The sequence below is a fragment of the Podarcis vaucheri genome (assembly GCF_965113315.1).
Source record: "Podarcis vaucheri genome assembly, chromosome: 13".
In the NCBI taxonomy this organism is placed as follows: Eukaryota; Metazoa; Chordata; class Lepidosauria; order Squamata; family Lacertidae; genus Podarcis; species Podarcis vaucheri.
Genome location: NC_138751.1, coordinates 1,591,865 through 1,613,213, shown reverse-complemented (window position 1 = coordinate 1,613,213; position 21,349 = coordinate 1,591,865). Strand labels below are relative to the sequence as shown.

The 21,349-nt window shown below is 54.5% G+C and overlaps 1 protein-coding gene and 1 long non-coding RNA gene across 9 annotated transcripts in view; one reads left to right on the top strand and one right to left on the bottom strand.

Annotated features, from left to right (window-relative positions):
- The window catches only part of LOC309518140, a 178,407-nt gene that overhangs the window by 65,969 nt on the left and 91,089 nt on the right, over positions 1–21,349 (top strand). The window lies entirely within an intron of this gene.
- Positions 1–21,349, bottom strand: part of MINK1 (misshapen like kinase 1) — a 60,615-nt gene that overhangs the window by 15,542 nt on the left and 23,724 nt on the right. Inside the window, exons 5-23 of one of the 8 annotated variants that reach the window (XM_082197488.1) lie at positions 20,534–20,644; positions 20,315–20,405; positions 18,841–18,971; positions 17,403–17,457; positions 15,209–15,287; positions 14,632–14,807; positions 14,360–14,429; positions 13,467–13,677; positions 12,514–12,630; positions 10,789–10,875; positions 10,221–10,424; positions 9,109–9,294; positions 7,279–7,575; positions 6,070–6,167; positions 4,726–4,887; positions 4,416–4,528; positions 2,991–3,079; positions 2,091–2,114; positions 258–430 (exon numbers count right to left, since the gene is read on the bottom strand). In XM_082197488.1, the coding sequence (XP_082053614.1) occupies positions 258–430; positions 2,091–2,114; positions 2,991–3,079; positions 4,416–4,528; positions 4,726–4,887; positions 6,070–6,167; positions 7,279–7,575; positions 9,109–9,294; positions 10,221–10,424; positions 10,789–10,875; positions 12,514–12,630; positions 13,467–13,677; positions 14,360–14,429; positions 14,632–14,807; positions 15,209–15,287; positions 17,403–17,457; positions 18,841–18,971; positions 20,315–20,405; positions 20,534–20,644 (2,474 nt within the window). The remainder of the gene's footprint in view (positions 1–257; positions 431–2,090; positions 2,115–2,990; positions 3,080–4,415; positions 4,529–4,725; positions 4,888–6,069; positions 6,168–7,278; positions 7,576–9,108; positions 9,295–10,220; positions 10,425–10,788; positions 10,876–12,513; positions 12,631–13,466; positions 13,678–14,359; positions 14,430–14,631; positions 14,808–15,208; positions 15,288–17,402; positions 17,458–18,840; positions 18,972–20,314; positions 20,406–20,533; positions 20,645–21,349) is intronic. The other 7 variants (XM_082197489.1, XM_082197491.1, XM_082197494.1 and 4 more) reach the window with 7 other exon arrangements.

The window sequence follows — 21,349 nt, the reverse complement described above, 5'->3', positions numbered from 1 at the left end:
CTGGCTGTGGGAACAGGATGCTGGCCTGGGCGGGTTATGGGGCGGATCCAGCAGGTGCTCTTCTCATGCACCTTCGGCCTCTCTGAAAGCCCCTTGGAGAGACTCAGGCCCTGCTTGGGGGCTCCCTTCCTCCTGGGAGCACAGGACGGGGGCCCTTTAGTCCTGATCCTCCTGCCACCACGGGGCTCCCCTGACCTCCTTGCGTGCAGCCAGGCGCTCCCCAAAAGTGGCAGCGTGTTCACGGCCCCTGGCCTCACCTGGTCCCCGGAGTGTCTGCCGTGGGCTCGGAGCGCTCCCCTTCTCCTTCCTCCTCCTCCTCCTCTTCCTCCTCGCTCGAGTCCATCTCCTCACTGGAGGAGGAGTAGTCCATGGCCTTCTTGAGGGGCTTGGGGGCCGCCTCCTCCAGGCGGTCCTTGGGCAGCACAAAGTTCTGCGGAGAGGAGAGAAAGGGGGTCACGGCTGCCGCAGGGAGGCAAAGGAGGAAGGAGAGAGAGAGAGAAGGAGAGAAAGAAAGAAAGAGAGAGAGAGAGAGACAGCAGGTGGGAACACCAAGCAAGCTTGCATGGGAGTTGGCCTGCCTGCAATGGAGACCCCACCCCACCAGGAGGACTGCCCAGTGGGCGCAGTTTGTGACAGGCATAGCAGGAAGCCAGCGCCAGCCTCTCCTGCCCCCCACCCAAGCCCCAACAAAAATCCCAGCTATCAATCCACTATAGGTAAAGGGACCCCTGACCATTAGGTCCAGTCATGGCCGACTCTGGGGTTGCGGTGCTCATCTCGCTTTATTGGCCGAGGGAGCCGGCGTACAGCTTCCGGGTCATGTGGCCAGCATGACTGAGCCGCTTCTGGCAAACCAGAGCAGCGCACAGAAACGCCGTTTACCTTCCCGCCAGAGCGGTACCTATTCATCTACTTGCACTTGATGTGCTTTCGAACTGCTAGGTGGGCAGGAGCAGGGACTGAGCAACGGGAGCTCATCCTGTCACGGGGATTTGAACTGCCAACCTTTCGATCGGTAAGTCCTAGGCTCTGTGGTTTAACCCACAGCGCCACCCGCGTCCCATCGATCCCCTGCCCCCCCCCTTTTCTGGTCTGCACAACCTTTTTAATAAGGAATTGGGGAGATTTATAACTTATCTTAAAGACTAATGTAAACAGTTTAAATTGTTAGTAGGATTGGAATATCACTTGTAGCTTAATGGTGAATTTTAGATTTGGGTTATAAAAGATGCAGGAGGAAATGATTGACAGCAGGACCCTCAAAGGGGAAGGGGGAAGTCCAAGAGATTCCTTGGAATCTTGTTTTTATGTTGTATGCTGGATAGGTGACTGTAAAGTGTCAATCTGAAAAACTAAATAAATAAATCCCACCCCCCAAAGGAAAAAGAGTGGGAGGAGAAAGCCAAGTTTCTTGGGTTCTTGGGCACACGTCATGTGAGAGATGCCTAATCAAACCTATGCTCAAAGCAAAACGTGGGGTGTTCCACCTGTGGGGTGAGGCTGGTGACCCCCAAATGGGGCCTGAGATAGCTGGGAAGGGGGGGGGGGGAGTCCAGCGATTCCACTCGGCAGCCCTGCTGAGCTTGAGGCCCAAAATTTGTTGAATTGGAAATACGATTTCCCATTTCATTTCTGTGCTCAGTTGTTTACAAGTCCCGTTTACATGATTTTGTAGGTTCTGCGCATGGCTTTTCTCCGTTTCACTTTTGTGAGTTTGCTTCCCTGCCCTGGGGCTGAAAACATTCAATGAAGCGGGGTAGGGTGGGGGATCTATATAAATGGCGTAAATAAATAAAAATAAATAGAACGGTGGCCAATTAGCTGCGCTGCCTGCCAGTCCTTTCTCCTCTAGGCCACAGTTCCACCCCCTGCCCCAAACCGAGCCAGAAGCTGTGAGCGAAAGCAGCAAGGGGGACTGGGAAAGGTCCAAGAGAGTTGGGGGGGGGGAGATGCAGAGGGGGGGGGTGATGTCCACGGAGGAAGGGGGATCAGGGAAGACTTCATGATCTCACAATGCGGCAGCAGGACATGGTGGTTTGGGGGCAGCAGAGAGAGAGAGAGAGAGAGACTGAGGACGTGGGGGCACTAACCTCTCCGATTGCCCGCTTATAACTCTGAGTCGTGCAGAAGGAGGGAAAGAGGGAAGGAAGAGGAAGAGAAAAAGGGCAGAGAAGTTAGGCCGCTCCCCAGCAGGTAGATCCCTATGCTCTACCCCCTCTGCCCACCCCCCAGCCCCAGCCTTCGGGGGTCAACACCCCAGCCACCTCCCCCTGATCGCTTGCAAGTTTCAGGGCAAATTTCTAGTTGGCAAGGGAGGAAGAGAGCGAGAGTCAGAGAGAGGAAGAGAAGGAGAAATCCAGGAGGGGAAAGGGCCGGGCTGGGCTATGGGTCAGAGGGGAGGATTTGAGAACACACACACACACACACACACACACACACACACACACACACACCCTCCGGTCATGCCCTTCCCCAGAGGAAAAAGGGGAGTAAAGAAAACCCCAAATTCCGTTCAAAACCTTTTCAAGGCGGAGCGTGCAAGGAAGGTCCACACATTAAGAGCCGTCCACAGAAAGCGGCCCAAGAGATTACATGCTCCAATTGCCCAAAAACTAAAGGTGTGCCCCCCCCCCAGTTTCCTCCCCCGGCTCCCCCTGCAATCCTCACCTCCCTACAAAACGGGGCTGCGGTGCAACATCCCCCCCCCCAACTTGGGTGCACACGGAGAACTTTCTGAGATTCCAACTAAACTTTGGGAAGTTTGAAAATAGAGGTTGGATGGGATTCTTGAGCTGTGATTCCTGCATCACAGGGTGGGTGGGTGGGCTGGATGGCCTTTGGGGGTCCCTTGCAAACATACGGTTCCATGATTCCATGACGGAGCCCAATGGGCCCCCTCTGGGTGGACTCCTCAGGCTAGAGTGGTGGGGAGAGGGGAGACGGACGCAGAAGGGGCTACGGGCCTCCTCCCTTCCTCAGAGAGTACTCACCGCTGGCCGCCCAGGCCGGGACCGGTGGTCATCCCCCTTGGGCTTGTTCCCTGGCGGCAGGATCGGAGAGCTGTCCAATTTCAGGGGGGCTGGAGAAGCAAGAGCGGGAGAGGCGTCAGAGAGACCCCAAAGGGCACAGACGTTGTGAAACACCCCCCTCCAATGGAACAAGTGGGGCTTAGGCAGGAGCGGGGAACCGAATCCGGTCAGCAGACTGGATCTATAAGCGGCTGACCCTCCACGGACCACTGCCCCCCACCTGCCAATCATCTGACACCAGGTGACGGAAACACCAAGCCCTGATCGCGATGGAGAGCATTCAGAGGGCACCGTTTCAGAACTTCTGTGTTGGGTGGGTGGCTTGCTACGTATTCCAGACTGCCAGTGAAAGGAGAGGGTCCCGGGTTCAATCCCTGCCGGCCTCTCCAGGTATGGCTGGGAGATATCCCTGTGGGGTTGGGCTAGATGACCGGTGGGGTCCCTTCCAACCCTACAACTCCACAATTTCCTGCCTGAAACCCTAGCGAGCCGCTGCTTGCTGGTCAGATGGACAAAGCGTTTGTGGGTGCTGGGAATCTGCCCTCGCCAGACGCCTGGGGGAACCGCTGTCGCCAGGAAGTGCGGACAACACCGTAGGAGGCAGCTTCCTGTGATGCCAAGGAGCAAAGCCCAGCGAACTGTAGTGATCAGGTGGGATTGCTATGAGGAATTATGAAAAATATGGAGCAAGCCATTTGTGTCAGCAATGAAAGCACTGCGTTGACTAGGTTTGATTCATTGACAATAATTCCTGACCAAATCCCACAAGCCTCTGCATCTCTCCACGTTTTCTCTACTGGTCATTTTCTTTCTCTGCCTAACATGCACCTATCAGCATTCTAAACACAGGCCAGTTGTCCACCAGGCATCCTGGACCATAAAGATAGTAGGCAGCTACTCTGATGTACCTTTCTTTGGTTTTGTTAATCTTAGGGCCAGGAAATAGTTTCACATAGGAGGTGATAAAGATACTTATTTTTCCTTGCCATCCTTCCTTCCTTTCCTGCCTGTTTATGACCTCTGGGGTTTTGCTGAATGCATTCCTCCTCGTTTCCTATTTTACTTACTCTGAACTATATATGCATGCTCAGAGTAGTCTTTGTAGTTAACAGGATTTCTTCTGATCTGACTTTGTCCCACGTGGGGTTTTTTGAAATGCACAGAGGAAATCTGATTGGTTCTTACGAACACTGTGTAAAAAGTTCTTTTGTGAATAAAACGACCTGGGCCGGAGGGTGGACGGATTATTATTACTGGCCCCTCCTCCCAGAGTCTTGCTGGTCAAGCCTCGTGTGTATTTTACTAATCAAGGTCCAATCCTTCTTTGCTTTTGGAACGCAGCACCTCCCCCCCCCCAGGTCACCCCAGATCCGGCTGCCCCCTCACCTCCTATGCGGTTGCGCTCCAGAGAGCCAGCCTGGGGCAGGTTGCCCGTGCCGGACTGCAGCAGACTGTCCGCCCTCTCCCATCCTGGGTCGCTCCTCCGGAGGTCGGGGTTGCTGCGGGGGAAAGAGGAAGCCCCTCTGAGTTTAGGCCACCTTCCCAGCCCCCCAACTCACTCCACACGCCCCTCGTTCCGCAATGCTTTGTCCCACCACCAGCAGCAGCAGCAGCAGCAGAGAGCCCATCACCGCGCAGAGAGAGAGCGCACCGCAGAGGAAGCCCCGCTCGGCCAGCAAGCCTGCTCCGTCATTACCTACTGGCGTTTGGCACGGGGGCCAGAGGGTCCCGGGGCGGGGTCCGGCGGGCGGGCTGCGGAGGGGCAGGAGGAGGAGGGGCTGGCGAAGGGCCCCCCCACCGGGGGCCCCTCTCCAGCCGGCTCTGCATGTGGATGTGCCAGGCGGACTTGCTACGGGGCCTGCGGAGGGGAGGAGCACACAAGCACGTCAAGGGGGCAGGGGGCCTGCACCCCCCAGGAGTCGGGGGGGGGGGAGGATCAGAGGTGCCTACAGTCCTGCAGTGTGGGATGGGGAGGCCAGTGCGAAGTCTGCTCTGGCCCCAGGGCAGCCGTGGGTCAAGGGGGAGCTTCCCTCAGTCCTGGCAACCCTTCCAAAGAAGAGTTTGGGATACTCTGGATCCATCGCTTGCAGGACATGGAGGGCTTCGGTTTGGGGGGCAGGGGGGGGAGCTGGCCCCCAAGGTACCGTTATTTTGCTATGACTTGTTGGCCTTGCTTGTCTTTTTTTGTGCATAAAGGAAATTCAAAAGTGCTTTACACAAAACTGCAAACCTAAATAAAGCCAAAACAATATATAAAAAAACCTAAAACCATGGATGTTCACAAAGAGCAGCCTAAGGAATCCCGCTTACTTGATCAATCAATGTTATATTATGAATCAATGTTGGTTTGTTTTGCGTCTGCTTTCTTTTTGTATGTACTGTTTTGTTTGTTTTCGCTTTTGTCTGTACGTTTTTGTATTTTTATTTTTTATGTTTTTGTTTTAAAAAGAACTCAATAAAAAGATATTAAAAAAAAAAGAATCCTGCTTGCACTACGGAACTCCCTGCCTATTGACACCAGGCAGAAAAGAATCTGCAAGGGACTCTTCTCGGCGCCTGCAAAACACGCTTTTGGTTAGGCACAGCCTGTCAGCTATTTAGAGTGACGTAAGGGCTCAGAATGTTTTAATCCGTTTCTTATAGCTTATTGCAGATTCTATCTTTCCAATGTTTCAAAGAGCTGCTTTCACCGATAATTTCACCATTTTATGCTCTTTTGTAGATGTGTGTGTATTTAATCAAGAGGTGTATAATTTTTACAAAACAAGTTAATAAATGAGAGAGTGTTTCTGCCTGGAAGTTGCCAGCGATGGCGCCAGGCTGGCATTCCCGGGCAAACTCTGTCGTCCAATCTTGGCACAAGGGTCCCACTATCAATGGGAAGCCCTGGTTCCTGGTCCCCCCAGACCCCTTGGCCCTCCCTCCCTGAGAGGACACAGCTCCCCCCGACTCTTGAAGCCTCTCCCCACAAGACGTGGGTCTCAGGATTGAGGCCCAGCAGGCAGCGCTGGACCCCCGGGTCACTTCAGGGTCCTCTTACCTGGCTCGGACCGCGTGGACTGGCCGGATGGCGCCGCCGCCACTCCCTGCTCCGCTGGTGTTGAGTGCCGTCGCGATGGAGGACGTTCGCTGGGGGACCTAGAAGGGTCGGAGGAAGAGGGGGAGAGAAAGCATGAGTGCGGTGGAGGGGAATCCAGGGAAGCCACCTGTCTCCTCCACCAGAAGAAGGGTCTCAGATGGGGAGGGGCAACGTTAAGACCCTCTGGGGCTCAGGGCTTCTCTCTCTCTCTGCTTCAGCTTCACATCAGGAAAAAGGGGGACACGGGCTTTCTACTCTGCGAGGGCAAGCAGAGTGCTTTGCTCTGGGTGCTTTAGCTGAGATTCCTGGGGGTTGGACTGGATGACCCCTGGCAGTCCCTTCCAATTCTATGATCGCTGTGATTCAGAGGGCAGAAGCCGAGGGTCAGGGCTGACCCTCGCAGCAGTGTGTGGCATGAGGCAGCTGCAGTCTGCCACTCTTACCCGTCTCTGCCAGTAACCTGAGAACCCAGATGGGCTGGGAGAGACAGGAGGGATGAGAGGCTGCCTCACTCTGCTAAGCAGAGCCACTCTGGCTAGCAGCTGTCCATAGGCGTCTCCTCCTCATCTCTTTGTCTAGACCTCTTTTTCAGGTTGGTGGCCATCTCTGCCTCTTGTGGCAGGGAGTTCCATAGTTGTCCTACGCACTTGGCTTAACAGAGCTCCTCCTTGCTTGCCTCTCCAGGCAGAAAGAGGCCCCAACTCGCATGCCCCCTGTGACTTTCGATCAAAAAACACCCCGAGAGACGGTGTGGGTGTGTCAGGGGGGGGTACAGGAGGGACCTTGGGGTGCATGTGCTGCTCAAATGAGGCACACCACCCTCAGGGCCATCTTCCTGCACATGCAGGACATGCGGTCGTTTCACCAAAAGACCAAGCTCACTTTGGGAGGGAGTCGGATCTGCGAAGTGAGCCCCACAGCTCTTGGGACAGCATTGATCACCCTTGGGCAGACCTTCCCGGTGGAATTCCTCTGCCTGGAATTTGGGGTTGGGCTAGATGCCCCTCGGAGTGTCCCTTCCGACTCTATAGCTCTCCCACAGGGACGGGGCAGCGCTGTTGCCGCAGTGCCTCCTGCCCCCTTCTCCCCCAGAGGACCCAGGGGCCCTAAGCTCTGCCACGGCAACGCCCCCCCCAGCACACCCCAAGCCCCCTGCCCCTCCGCCGTTACCTTGGGAGGGGCCTCGGGATCCATTCTGACCCAGGGTCCTCGCTGTTCGGCGGCAGTGGCGGGCCGGCTCGGCGGCGGGGCGGGCCCCTCCGAGGTGGGGTCGGAGTTCTGCCGGATCATGCCCGCCCTTGGTGGGGATGGGGCGGAGGAGGAGGAGGCGGAGGAGGCGGCGGAGGAGGAGGAGGAGTCATGGACGGGGAAAGCGGCCATGTTCTTGCTGGGCTGGTCCTGCAGCGACTGGGAGCGAGGGACGGGGGCTGCGTATGGCTTGAGGGGGACGCGATGGGCGAGGTGGCTCTGCGGAAGGAGAGGGGGGCAGGGAGGGAGGGGGCAGAGGCTGAGAACGGGGAGGGGGGCCTAGCCGTTCCCCCACCAGGCCTGCCTCCTCTTCCGAAGCCTGCCATAGCACCACTGCCTGCAGGCCCCCCCTGCCCTCCCCAAGAGCCCAGGAGGCCTCATTCTTCCCCTCTCATTCATTCCTTGCCCTCAAAGCCCAGCTCAGGACGGCAGAGTGCCCGTGGTTCTCCTCCCCTTCCTCATTTCATCCCCACAACAACAACCCTGAGAGGTAGATCAGGCTGGGAGCCTAAGAGCAGCCCCTACCCCGAGGGGAAATCTGAACCCTGGTCTCCAAGGTCCAAGCTGGACCCTCTAAACACCAGACCATCCTCCTCTTTTGAATAGGGTGCGTGTGTGTCGCTTGCTGGAGTCCCAGCCCCGAAGTAGACCAGGGTGAAGTAAGCAGCACATAAGCGGCACACAAAACACCACCAAACCATTCTATGTACTAAATTTTATATTAAAGGTAAAGGGACACCTGACCATTAAGTCCAGTCATGGCCGGCTCTGGGGTTGCAGCGCTCATCTCACTTTACTGGCCGAGGGAGCCGGCGTACAGCTTCCGGGTCACGTGGCCAGCAGGACTAAGCCGCTTCTGGCAAACCAGAGCAGCACACGGAAATGCTGTTTACCTTCCCGCTGCAGCGGTACCTATTTATCTACTTGCACTTTGACGTGCTTTCGAACTGCTAGGTTGGCAGGAGCAGGGACCAAACAACGGGAGCTCACCCCGTCATTGCGGGGATTCGAACCGCCGACCTTCTGATCGGCAAGTCCTAGGCTCAGTGGTTTAACCCACAGTGCCACCCACGTCCCTAAAATCTTATATTAATAATCCAAAAATTGAGAGAATAAGGTACAAGATACTCATTCAAATTGTGCCCAAAAGGAAGATCCAGTCTTTAAAGTTCCTTTAGCCAGGCTCCTGTAGATATCAACAAAGGTAAGTTTGATCAAACGAAGTGTCGGCAATGTTACGCACGAGAGTTAGACCAGGTGCTGGCGTTTGTCAACTTTAAAGACTGAATCTTCCTTTTGGACACAATTTGAATGAGTTTTCTGTTTGTGGCTTCTGTAGTAGATCTTGTACCTTGCTCTCTCAATTTCTGGAGTATTAATATAAGATTTAGAATGTAGAAGGTTTTGGTAGTGTTTTGTGTGCCACTTGTGTGCTGCTTGCTTCATCCTGGCCTACTATGAGAATTGGCAGCATAGACTCATTTCTTCAGTACTTGGATTCCCATCCCCGGCAGGCCTGGGGATCCCCACGTGCCCCCTCTCTCCTCCCGTGTATCCTCAGGGCCTGGCCAAGAGGTGACCCACTGCTAATCCTCCCCCTGCCCCCGGGGTAAAGAGGTCAAAGCACAGCCAATGAGGGGGAGCAGGAGGAGAAGCAGCAGCAGCAGCGGATGGCAATGAGCGGTGGGGGTGACTGGCCGGTGTTTGTGCAAGTCCTCCTGTGCTCACTTGGGGGGCGGGAGAGACCCTCACCTTGTGCTGCCCCTCCTGGGGCTCGACGGGGCGCTGCATAGGCGGGGTCTGCGAAGCCGGGGAGGAGTTGAGCGACACCGACTCGGAGCGGGACTGGGGGGCAGACTCTGGCCCAGGGCCCCCCAGTTTGGTCTTGGCCACCGGCGAGGCGGAGTTCTGCTTGTTCATGCGGGTCCGCTCTTCCACCTGGAATCACAGAACGGCAGGGTTGGGAGGCGCTCTCCCACCAGGGTCATCCAGCCCAACCCCGTGCAATGGAGGAAGCTCGCTCCTTGCCATTGGAGTCGGTTGGTTCAGGCCCTGCCCTCCGGAGCAGCAAAAAACAAGCTTTCTCCAGCTTCCAGGTGGGAGCCCTTTAGCTATTTGAAGATGGCCGCATCGTGGCAACATCTCAGTCTTCTCTTGAACAGATTAAACATGCCCGACTCCCTCAACCGTTCCTCACAAGGCTTGGCTTCCTGACCCTTCATCATCTTGGTTGCCCACCTCTCATTTTTGTGGGATAACCTGCCTCACATAACCAACACGCTTAAGTCCAATGAATGTGTGAAGGGGTTAATGCCATAGAGCAAGCTGCCCTGCCAGGCTTGGCTAGACCACTCCTCCTTACCTTGAGGAGGGTAATCAAGCCTGTGGTGCCCCTTCCGTCTACCTGAGGAGCTCACTGTGTAAAGAGGTCTGAGCTGGTTGCTCCAAGCTCAGACCTCATGGCTCTCGCAAGCCACTACTGTGTTCCTATGCCGATAGTTTAGGAACTTTCACCTCTGTAACCATGCCAAATTTTACTGCCTGTGTTTTCTGGCTGACGTACGGAAAAGCACATGAACCTGACCTTTGGAGCGTTTGCAAGTAAACCATTTCTAACCTACTAAACATGTGGTCTTCCTTACAAACTCACAAAGCCATATTTTAAAGGTTTAAAGCCTGGATTTCCAGGCTTTCCTTTGCTGCGTGTGTTGTGATTTGAAATCTCTGTTGGGGTTCACGCACCAGAGAGCACTTGAGTCCATCTTGGGTCCTGGCATCCAGGAATTCTCCTTTTACAAGTCTATTATCCCTTGCCAACCATCATGTCTGAAACTGTGGTGCCCAGAACTGGACAAGGGGCTTACCTCCCGGGCCCAGGTGGGCTTGTCGGCGGGGTTGGCGCTGCGGTTGTAGTGGTAGAGGGGCTTCTTCTCCTGCTGCTGCTGCTGCTGCTGCTTGTGGAGCTGCTGCTGCTGCTGGAGGGACTTCAGGTAGGCGTGTTCCTGCTGCAGCTGGCGCTGGAGCCGCTCCGACTGGCGCTGCTCCTCCAGCTGCTTGCGCTTGTACTCCTGGAAGGGAGGAGGGGAGCCGGTGAGGGCATGGGGGGGGGGAGTCTGGCTCCCAGAGCAGGCCAAGAGGGCTGGATCAGGCCGAAAGGGGACCCCATCTTTACCCAGCATTGTGTTCTCACAGGGGCCGAACAGACGCCCACTGTGGGGATCCTGCAAGCAGGATTCGAACACAAGATCACTCTCCCTTTGTGGATTCCAGAAGCCTTGCCGCCTCCAGCTGAGCAGAGCCCTCATCCCCATAAGCCGCCTGCAAGCCAAATGGGCCGGCGCCTGGCCCCATCGGTGCCCTGCCCCCAGCTGAAGAAGGGCCTTGGGGGTTCCCCCTCGGAGTAGGGTTTTTTGGAGGGGGCCTTTTCTTTACCAACAGCAGTGCTTGTTCCTGGAGGAGCTGTTGCTGCAGGATCTCCAGCTGCCTCTGTTCCTCCTCTAACTTGTGCCTGATATACTCCTGGACAGAGGGGGAAAGGCAGCGGACAGAGAAGGAGAAGGGAGAGAAAGAGAGACAGAAAGAGAGAAAGAAAGAAAGAGAAAGAGAGGGCAACAGGTGAAGGAAGGAGGAGGGAAAGCACACCCAGGCAGAACCGCCACCCAAAGAGCAGAGGAGGAGGCCCCCCACCACCTCGCAGAACCTGCCACCCCATGGAAGCTCAACAGACCCAAACACCTGGGAGCAGGGGCAGAATCCGGGCTTCCCTACAATTCTAGGAGTCAGTGCCTCTCTCGGCCCCCAACACCCCCCACCCCTACTTAAAGGTAAAGGTAAACTCTGGGGTTGCGGCGCTCATCTCGCTTTATTGGCTGAGGGAGCCAGCATACAGCTTCCGGGTCATGTGGCCAGCATGACTAAGCCGCTTCTGGCAAACCAGAGCAGCGCACGGAAACGCCGTTTACCTTCCCGCCGGAGCGGTACCTATTTATCTACTTGCACTTTGACGTGCTTTTGAACTGCTAGGTGGGCAGGAGCTGGGACTGAGCAACGGGAGCTCAACCCGTCACGGGGATTCAAACCGCGACCTTTTGATCGGCAAGCCCTAGGCTCCGTAGTTTAACCCACAGCGCCACCCCTGCTTATCCTGCACCTTTTGTGGTGCGCCAGGGGAGGCAAAGGGTCAGGGAAAGAACTCAATGTCCCTCTGAGAAAACGGAAAATCTGCTTTATAGGGCACAGCTGCATCTCACGCAGCAGTTTGGTCCCAAGAGTTCTGCATAGACACAACCTTATCGTATGGCCAAATTCTTGGAGGTGCCCCCATAGCTGGCGGGTGACTTGGAGAGGGAGACAGAGAGAGAGAATCCCCCGTACTTTCAGAGCCCATGTGGGGAGCAGTCCTTGCCCAGAGAGCAAAAAGAGTTTCAAAGGTCTCTGCCTCACTTGGGATCCCACTCATTGCGCGATTTCGACCCAGTGTGGTTGAAATCGAGCAACTTAAATGTGCAGCAGATGCCATCGTGCTGTATACAGTGCCTTGGTCCAGTATATCTGAAGGAGCGTCTCCACCCCCATTCATTCAGCCTGGACACTGAAGTCCAGTGCCAAGGGCCTTCTGGTGGTTCCCTTGCTATGAGAAGCCAAATTACAGGGAACCAGGCAGAGGGCCTTCTCGGTGGTGGCACGCACCCTGTGGAACTACCTCCCACCAGATGTCAAAGAGAACAACAACTACCAGACTTTTAGAAGACATCTGAAGGCAGCCCTGTTTAGGGAAGCTTTTAATGTTTAATAGGTTATTGTATTTTCATATTCTGTTGGGAGCCACCCAGAGTGGCTGGAGAAACCCAGGCAGATGGGCGGGCTATGAATAATAAATTATTATTATTATTATTATTACTACAGAGTCAGACCCACTGGGGTCCAGGTTGCTCCGTGTGGCCCACACTGACCGGCAACAGGGGCTCTCCCCACATTTTCAGGCAGGGGAGCCTCTCCCAGCCCTACCTGGGGACGGAACCCCCAAACCTGTGCGCTAGCCAGTCAGCTGTGATGGCATTTTGCCCGGTCCTGCCCGCCTGGTCCAGGCCAGGACTGCTGCTACTGCTGCATCCATCCCCCCGCCTTCCCAAGGCCCCCCCCCCCGGCCTGCCCCACCTGCTCTCGCTCAGCCTGCCGGCGCTCCTCCTCCCGGCGCATGACCTGCATGTCCTCCAGGCGCCGCTGCTGCTCCTTCTCCTGCATCTTGCGCTGCTCCCGCTCTCGGCGCTGTTGCTGTGAGGGAAGAGGGGCGGGGAGACGTCAGAGGAGGAGAAAGCAGGCAGGGCAAGGGGCCAGGAGGAATCGACTCGAGGGCCACTGCCTCAGTGGCCCCGGGGAAAACCCTGCCCTGCCCCTCCAACTAAGTTCCAACTTTGCGTGGCGGAGGCTTCCCGGGGCGGTGGAACAGCACATGTTGCCCAGAACAACTGGGATTTCTTCTGTTATATTTCCCCTTTTCTGCGAAGGCTCTGTACTCCAACCTGCTGCTGTCATTGCTGATATTATTATTACTTCTCTCCTTCTTTATATCTGTTTGTAACTGAAGCAATTTTTCTTTTTTCCCAGTCTCGGGTCCTCTGTGTGCTGAGCTGCCAAATGAGCTCAGCCCAAGCAGAGAAGCCCCTGCAAATCCTCAGCTCCTCTGCAAGTTGAGCTGCGTCAAATGCTCTTGACAAATCCTCCCTGAGAGATTCTGGCTGCTTTGCTACCAAGCCGGAGTACCCCTCTGCCGCTGCTAAGGTTGGATACTTCGGGATAGCATTTCCTAAACATTTGACAGCAATGAGAAATGGAGCCTTTAGTGCCGTTGGCCCGGCCCTGTGGAACTCCCTGCCACTGGAGAGCCAATGTCTAAACGCCTGCTGAAAACTTCTCTATTCCGCCAGACAGAGGGCAGGCAATTAAGAAGTCGTCCTTCCACAATGGTTAACCGATGTCTGTTTTGAACTTTTAAAAATACGGTTTCGTGCATTTTTGTGGCAAACCGCTTCGATACCTTTAACGAAGCAGCGGTCTGCAGGTTTACTTTGGCGCAGCCCCCGCCTGCCCATGTCACCCGCCCCGCTCACCTCCTCCACGCGCCGCCTCTCCTCCTTCTGCTCCTCGATGCGCCGCTGGCGCTGGTGCAGCAGGTGCTTGATGTGGGCCTCGGAGTCGCGGTGCTGGGCTGCCAGCTGCTGCTGCTGTTGCTTCAGGGCTTCTGAGTTACTCTTGTTCTCCTGCTGCAGGCGCAGGAACTCCCGGCGCAGCGTCGACTCCCCGGGGACGTTCATGATGGAGCTGGCGGGAGGGGAGGCGGGGCGGCCCGCTGGATCAGGCCGGCCTCCTGCTCTCACAGCGGCTGGCCAGGTGCCCGTCGGGAGAAACCAGCGAGCGGGACCCGGGTGCGAAAGCGGCTCTCCCCTGCTGCGGTTTCCGGTGAGGGGGAGATTCAGGAGCACTCCGAAAGGGAAGAACGGAGCAGAGCCCTTGTCTTATTCAGAGTCGGACCGTTGGTCTATCTAGCTCTGTACTGCCTACACGGGCTGGCAGCTACGGCACCCCAGGATTTCAGGCAGGTGGCTCTGCCAGCCCTACCTGGAGATACTGCCGGCGGGGACTGAACCAGGGACTTTCCGCTGGCAAGGCAGACACTCTGCCACTGACGCCCTTTGTCATGCCAGAGCTCAGGCATGGAGTGAGGGGCTTGCCAGGCCCGCCCCCTGCCTCACACCACATGCCAAACCCACCAGGAAATGGGTCCCAGCCTTCTTTAGGGAAGCTTCCAATGTTTAACAAATTATTGTATTTTAATATTCTGTTGGAAGCCGCCCAGAGTGGCTGGGGAAACTCAGCCAGATGGGCAGGGTATACATAAATAATAATAATAATAATTATCCCACACAGGGGAGCTAGTTGGGGGGCTCCTGTTCTGCCATGGGCCAGGCAGGGGGAGGCACACTCTCATCTCTGCCCTGCTTACCTGGGCTCCCCTTCCTCGCCGCGCCCATCTTCCTCCTCCTCGCTGCCGCTGTACTCGTACTCCGTCTCGTCTGCCGGAAGAGGCAATGTGGGCAAAATTCAGGGGAGTACGCGGGGGTTGAGCCCCACAACGTCTCCCCTACCTCTGCCCCACAGAATGGTAGGGTTGGAAGGGACCCCCAGGGGTCTTCTAGCCTAACCCCGTGCTGCAGTGCAGGAGTCATGGCCACTGTCTCTCTCCTGGCCTCCCCCTCTGCCCTCCGCCCCACGCACCTTTCTCCCCCCTCTTCTTTCGGGTGCGGTCGATGTGGTCCTTGAGCTGGATGCGGACCTGCCGCTCTGTGGGCTGGTCCCGGACGAAGGGGAACTTGAGGAGCTGCTCCGTCGGGGGGCGGCTGGTGTAGGCCTTGATCAGGCAGTTGTCAATGAAGTCGATGAACTTCTTGGACCTGCGATGGGGGGGGGGGAGGCAGCTCTCAGTCTCCCCACACGGGCAGGCAGAGCTCAGGCGAGCCAAGGGCCAGGCGAGATGCCTCCGAGCTCACTGCGCTCCCCACCACCTGAGGAACCTCCCTCTGTCCCAGCCTGCCAGGAGGAAAGCAAAATGGGCTCCCATTTGCTCCCTGGGGAGGGCCAGCCCCAAAGCCCAGAAGTGCCCAGGATACAATCCCTGCCCTCTGGGGGCCAAGACCCGAGTACCCCCCCCCCCTTGATGATTCTGCTGAACTCGGTTGAGATGCCAAGGCAGCAGAGAGCACAGGAAGCACAGCCCACGAGCCGTTAATGCCAGGCAGGCCAGCGCCCAGTTCTGTGCTCTTCTTCCTGGGTGGGGGGGCAGCAGCAAACCTACCACTTCTTGGATTTCAACTTGGGCGGCGGGTTGCGAGGGATGAGGAAGAGGGCTCTCATGGGGTGCATGTCGCAGAGGGCTGCCAAGAGGAGGGAGAGAGAGGGAGAGGTGAGAAGCAGGACCCCCCCTCGCCCACCAGGGCTCACGCTGTTTTATTCCATTGAATTTACAGTGGTACCTCTGGTTGCGAATGGGATCTGTTCTGGAGGCCCGTTCGCAACATGAGCAGAACGCAACCCGCGCCTGCGTGTGTCGGGATTTGCCGCTTCTGTGCATGCGCTTTACATCATTTTGCGCGTCTGCACGTGCAGCGAAACCCGGAAGTAACCCTTTCCGGTACTTCCGGGTCGGTGCAGGATGCAACCTGAAAATGCGCAACCTGAAGGAAACGTAACATGGGGTATGACTGTATTTCTTTCCTAATTCTTATTACGTTCTTTCAACATATAACCACATCTCAGAGGTGAGCAACGAAGAGTCCCACCCTAACCAAAAAGCTGGTGTTTAGGGCAAGGCATGAAATATAACAACCAAGTAACTTTTTATCCCAGGCTACTATTTGTAAAAGAGACAACAAAACAGTTTATTTTAACCGGAATGTTTTCTAGCGTGAGCTGAGTCCTCTCTTTTCATTTTTTTTCAGCCAGGTTCATAATAAAGCCGGGCCATTCGATTACATAGAAGTCTTTGCGCTTTTGGCTGACTAACATCCTATGTCCTTCTAATTGTTTTTGCATGAGGGTTTTTTGTTTTGTTCTTATTACGTATTTTGTGTTTTTATCTTGTATTTTTATGCCCTGGGATCTGCGGATCAAGGGCGGTACACAAATTCAATACATAAAATAACAGTAATAATAATACAGTGGTACCTTGGGTTAAGTACTTTATTCGTTCCGGAGGTCCATACTTAACCTGAAACTGTTCTTAACCTGAAGCACCACTTTAGCTAATGGGGCCTCCTGCTGCTGCCGTGCCGCCGGAGCCCGATTTCTGTTCTCATCCTGAAGCAAAGTTCTTAACCTGAAGCACTATTTCTGGTTACAGATAGGTAGCCGTGTTAGTCTGCCATAGTCAAAATAAAAAAATTCCTTCTAGTAGCACCTTAAAGACCAACTAAGTTAGTTCTTGGTATGAGCTTTCGTGTGCTTTCGTGTGTATCTGAAGAAGTGTGCATGCACACGAAAGCTCATACCAAGAACTAACTTAGTTGGTCTTTAAGGTGCTACTAGAAGGAATTTTTTTACTTTCACTATTTCTGGGTTAGTGGAGTCTGTAACCTGAAGCGTGTGTAATCCAAGGTACCACTGTACTATTAATTTGTCAGCCGACTTTTCCACAAGTGCCGTTTGCCATACTGTGTTGTACCAATTCGTGAGATAAGCCCCTCCAGGTTCTTCCAGGGTCTCCTTGCTGTGAACCTGCCTGCCAGCAAGAGAGACTGTTAACTGGAGGATGAAGCTGCAAGTTAGCATCACCTCCCATTTGGAGATGTTTCACCCTCACAGAACTTTCCCACACCTCTGGCATGGATGTGGATTAGAGCCTGTTAAGGCAAAGGAGGACCCCTCAGTCCCCAAAGACCCCACGGAATCTAGGCCTTCATTTTCTGGAGAAGCTCAGGGAGTTGGATGCCCAGCCCCACACGCCAGCCTTCCTCAAGGAGCCAGGATCCCTGGGCCTGAGGGAGCCACAGGATGCTACTTGCTGCCCTGCCCCAGCCCCGGGTTCAAGACCAGACAATCCCTGACTCAAGCCACAACCATGCCTCTCCCTCTCTCCACCCCGCTTTGCCACACAGACACTCACGAGTCCTACGGGGATATACGCTCGGTATTTATTACCCCTGCTATGCAGAAATCTCCAAATGAATCCAAACTTCAGTGTCTAAAATCCCTGGTAGAGGACAAGGATCCTGAGATCACGTTAAGGGTAGCCAAATTCTGTGCGATGGCCATAAAACTTAGGGAACAAGCTGCGCTATCGTAAGGATTAAGGTTTTAAATGGTAATTTTAGGTTATACGTTAGTGACTAAGTTTTAATTTATATATTTTTAAACTGTTGCTACATCTGTATTGTCCCTGTTACACCTAATTGCAAATTCAAATGTACCCCTATTGTGTTTTATGAATTCCTTGATATTGTACGTGGGCTGGAACTGGTCTGTGACCGAAATAATAAATTCAAGACACTCACGTGGCGCTCCCTCGGCCATCTCGATGGCGGTGATCCCCAGGGACCAGATGTCGCTCTGCGGGGAGTAAGCAGAGAAAGGTTGTCGCAAAGGTAGAAGCCTGTCGTTCTGCCCTGGTCCTCTTCCTTGCTCCTTCTCGCCCCTTCCTCGCCTGGGGGGGGGAGGGGGAGCAGCAGCAAGCCTTTCCTCTGCTCCTTGGCTCCTCCTCCTCCTGCCTCGCCATACGGCAGTCTCCAAGAACTGCAGGAGGGGAGAGAGGCTGCTCCTGCGTTTGGGGTGCTGCCTGCGGAGTTTTCCCCGGGGGGGGGGGCATCTGATGGGCCACTAGGAGGGTGGGCTGTGCTGGACTGGATGGGAACCCCGGGGCAGCCCTGGTCCAGCTGCTGCAGGATTCTGCTTGTGCTGAATCAGGCCAGCATCACGTCTAGTCCAGCCTCCTGTTCTCACAGGGGTTGACCGGATGCCTCAATGGGAAACGCGGAAGCAGGGAAATGATTGAAGCACAGGCGTAAATGCGAGCAAGACAACTAAGAGACGTGCGGTGGAAGTCTTTTATAATATTTTAACTAAGATTTATACATTGCAGTATTTGAAGCAAGAATTTGGTAATATTCCAGGTTATGAAAAGTATTTTTTCTTTCATAGAATCATAGAGTTGGAAGAGACCACAATTATTTTTTCCTTTTCTTTCTTTTTATTTTTATTAGTTTCCATTTTGGAAAATACGTATGTAAGTGTGTTTACAGTGTTATGTATTGGTCTTTGTTTTTCTTTGTTTAATTTCTATTTTTTTGAAAAATTCAATAAACAAATAATTTTAAACGCAAGCAGGATGCAAGCAGAGGAGCAGCGCTCTCCCCTCCTGGGGTTTCTGGCCACTGGGATTCAGTAGCATGGCTGCCTCTGACTCTGGAGGCAGAACGGAGTCACTGACAGGCCTCTCCTCCTCCATGCATTTGTCTAAGCTTCTTTCAAAGCCATCCGGGATGGCAGGTGTCATGGTTTCTTGTGGGAGGGAGTCCCATAGTTTAAAGACGCCCTGCAGGGAAAAGTCACTTCTTTTATCTATTCTGAATCTTCCAACCTTCAGCATCATTGGAGGCCCACAAGTTCCGGTGGTATGCGAGAGGGAGGAAAACTCCCCCCTATCCACTTTCTCTGTCCTGTGTATCATTTTGCAAACTTCTGCCATGTGGCCTCTCGCCCGCTTCCCCCTGAAAAGTCCCAAATGTTGCTGTCTTTCCTCACAGGGCAGCAGCCTCTGTCCCTGGGGTGCCACAGTGAGGACAGACTGGGCTAGGCTGGGTGGACTGCCTGGAGCCAGAGACAGGGCTCTGCTTATCCTCTTGTACCCGACTGCGTCCTTTGAACATCTGAACATCTTCCCTGCTCCTGCCGGGGGGGGGGAGGCACTCTGAGCTTTGGGGAGGCGGCACCTACCCTGTAGTCATATGTGGCGTCCGGGTTCTCGTCGCAGGCAATCACCTCCGGCGCCATCCAGTAAGGGGTGCCGATGAACGTGTTCCGACGCCCCACCGTGCGGTCCAGCTGGGCGCTGACCCCAAAGTCAACTGCAGGAGGGGGAAGAGAGCAGGAGAGTCGGCTGGTTGCAAAGGCTGCCAGGCTCCCAGGGAGGGGGCACGTCACAGACACAGGCCAGGGTGGATCCACAGGGGGGAGGGCATGGAAAAGCTGTTCATTTCTCAGCACAATTCAAAGTGCTGGTGCTGACCTTGAAAGCCCTAAACAGCCTCAAAGGCCCAGTAGACCTGAAGGAGCGTCTCCAACCCCATCCTTCAGCCCAGACACTGAGGTCCAGCTCCAAGGGCCTTCTGGCGGTTCCCTCACTGCAAGAAGTTACAGGGAACCAGGCAGAGGGCCTTCTCGGTGGTGGCGCCTGCCCTGTGGAACACCCTCTGACCAGATGTCAAAGAGAATAACCACTACCAGACTTTTAGAAGACATCTGAAGGCAGCCCTGTTTCGGGAAGTTTTAATCTTTGATGCATTACCGTGTTTTAATATTTTGTTGGAAGCCGCCCAGAGTGGCTGGGGAAGCCCAGCCAGATGGGCGGGGTATAAATATATTATTATTATTATTATTATTATTATTATTATTATTATTATTCCCACAGAGGCATGAAAGGCCCTCGAACCAGATACAGATTTATTTATTTGTACATTTTAATGCCACCTTTATTTTTCAAGGAGCTGAAGGTGGTATAAGTGGTTTTCCTTCTCCGCTTTTCGTCCTCTCAACAACCCTGTGAGGTAGGCGAGGCTGAGAGGCAGCGACTGACTCCAAGGTCACCCAGCGAGCTTCATGGCTGAGTGCGGATCCAAACCCGGTCTCCTGGCACGTAGTCCAACACACTCTAGCCATTAGAACAAAGAGCCCCTTTGCTACAGCTGCTCTGGGCGAGTGACAGCTGGCACTGCTCTGAGGCACAGCTCAGGCTGCCTTGAGCTGCTTGCAGAAAAAGGTGGGATATAAATAATAATAATAATAATAATAATAATAATAATAATAATAATATTTTACTATTTATACCCCGCCCATCTGGCTGGGTTTCCGCAGCCACTCTGGCGGCTTCCAGCAGAACACTAAAATACAATAACCTATTAAACATTAAAAGCTTCCCTGAACAGGGCTGCCTTCAGATGTCTTCTAAAAGTCTGGTAGTTGTTTTTCTCTTTGACATCTGGTGGGAGGGCATTCCACAGGGCGGGAGCCACCACTGAGAAGGCCCTCCGCCTGGTTCCCTGTAACTTGGCTTCTCGCAGTGAGGGAACTGCCAGAAGGCCCTTAGCGCTGGACCTCTGTGTCCGGGCAGAACAATGAAGACAGGGAAACAAATAAATGAGGACAGGGACTTAAGGAATGAATGTGGGTGGTGTATCTTCCCTTCACCTACCTAACTTCACCTCCGCGTTCTCGGTGAGGAGGACGTTCTGGCCCTTGATGTCTCGGTGGATCACCTTGTGTGCATGGAGGTGGGCCAGTCCCTGCAAGGAGAGAGAAGACAGGCGTGAGGAGGTGCCCCAGCCAGGACACAGTTTCCGCAGCACACACACACACTGGGCTGCCCAGAGGCTGCCCCCCCTCCAGCGAAACCTCTGTCCTGCCCACCTACCCTGAGGATCTCCCGGCAGATGTAGGCGATGCAGTCCTCCTTCAGGGCGTTGCCTTTGGTGTTCTTCACCAGGTCTGTCACGGAGCCTGCGCCACAAAACTCCATCACCAGCTGCAGGGAGACAAAAGACCAGAGCAGTTGGCAGGGGGGGGGGAGAAGCTCTGAAGCCCTCCAGGCAGGGGAGGACAAAGGGGGAGCACCCTCTGCCATACCCCCCTCTCCCCCCCATCTGCCTGCGGACTGCCTCACCAGAGTGGTGCATGCTCTGGTTATCTCCCGCTTGGACTACTGCAATGTGCTCTACGTGGGGCTACCTTTGAAGGTGACCCGGAAACTACAACTAATCCAGAATGCGGGAGCTAGACTGGGGACTGGGAGACCACATAACACCGGTCCTGAAAGACCTGCACTGGCTCCCAGTACGTTTCTGAGCACAATTCAAAGCGTTGGTGCTGACCTTGAAAGCCCTAAACGGCCTCGGTCCAGTATATCTGAAGGAGAGTCTCCACCCCCATCGTTCAGCCCGGACACTGAGATCCAGCCCTGTTTAGGGAAGCTTTTAATGTTTGATGTATTATAGTATTTTAATATTTTTTTGGAAGCCGCCCAGAGTGGCTGGGGAAGCCCAGCCAGATGGGCGGAGTATAAATAATAAATTATTATTATTGTTATTATTATTATTATTGACCAACATCACAAAGACCCCACTTGAGCTCTTTGGTCTGCAGAACCGGCCCGGTCGCAGGGTGTGACACAATCCCTGCTCCGCTTTTGCAGGAACTTGATATTTTAGTGTGGCAGCATGCACAGACTTTG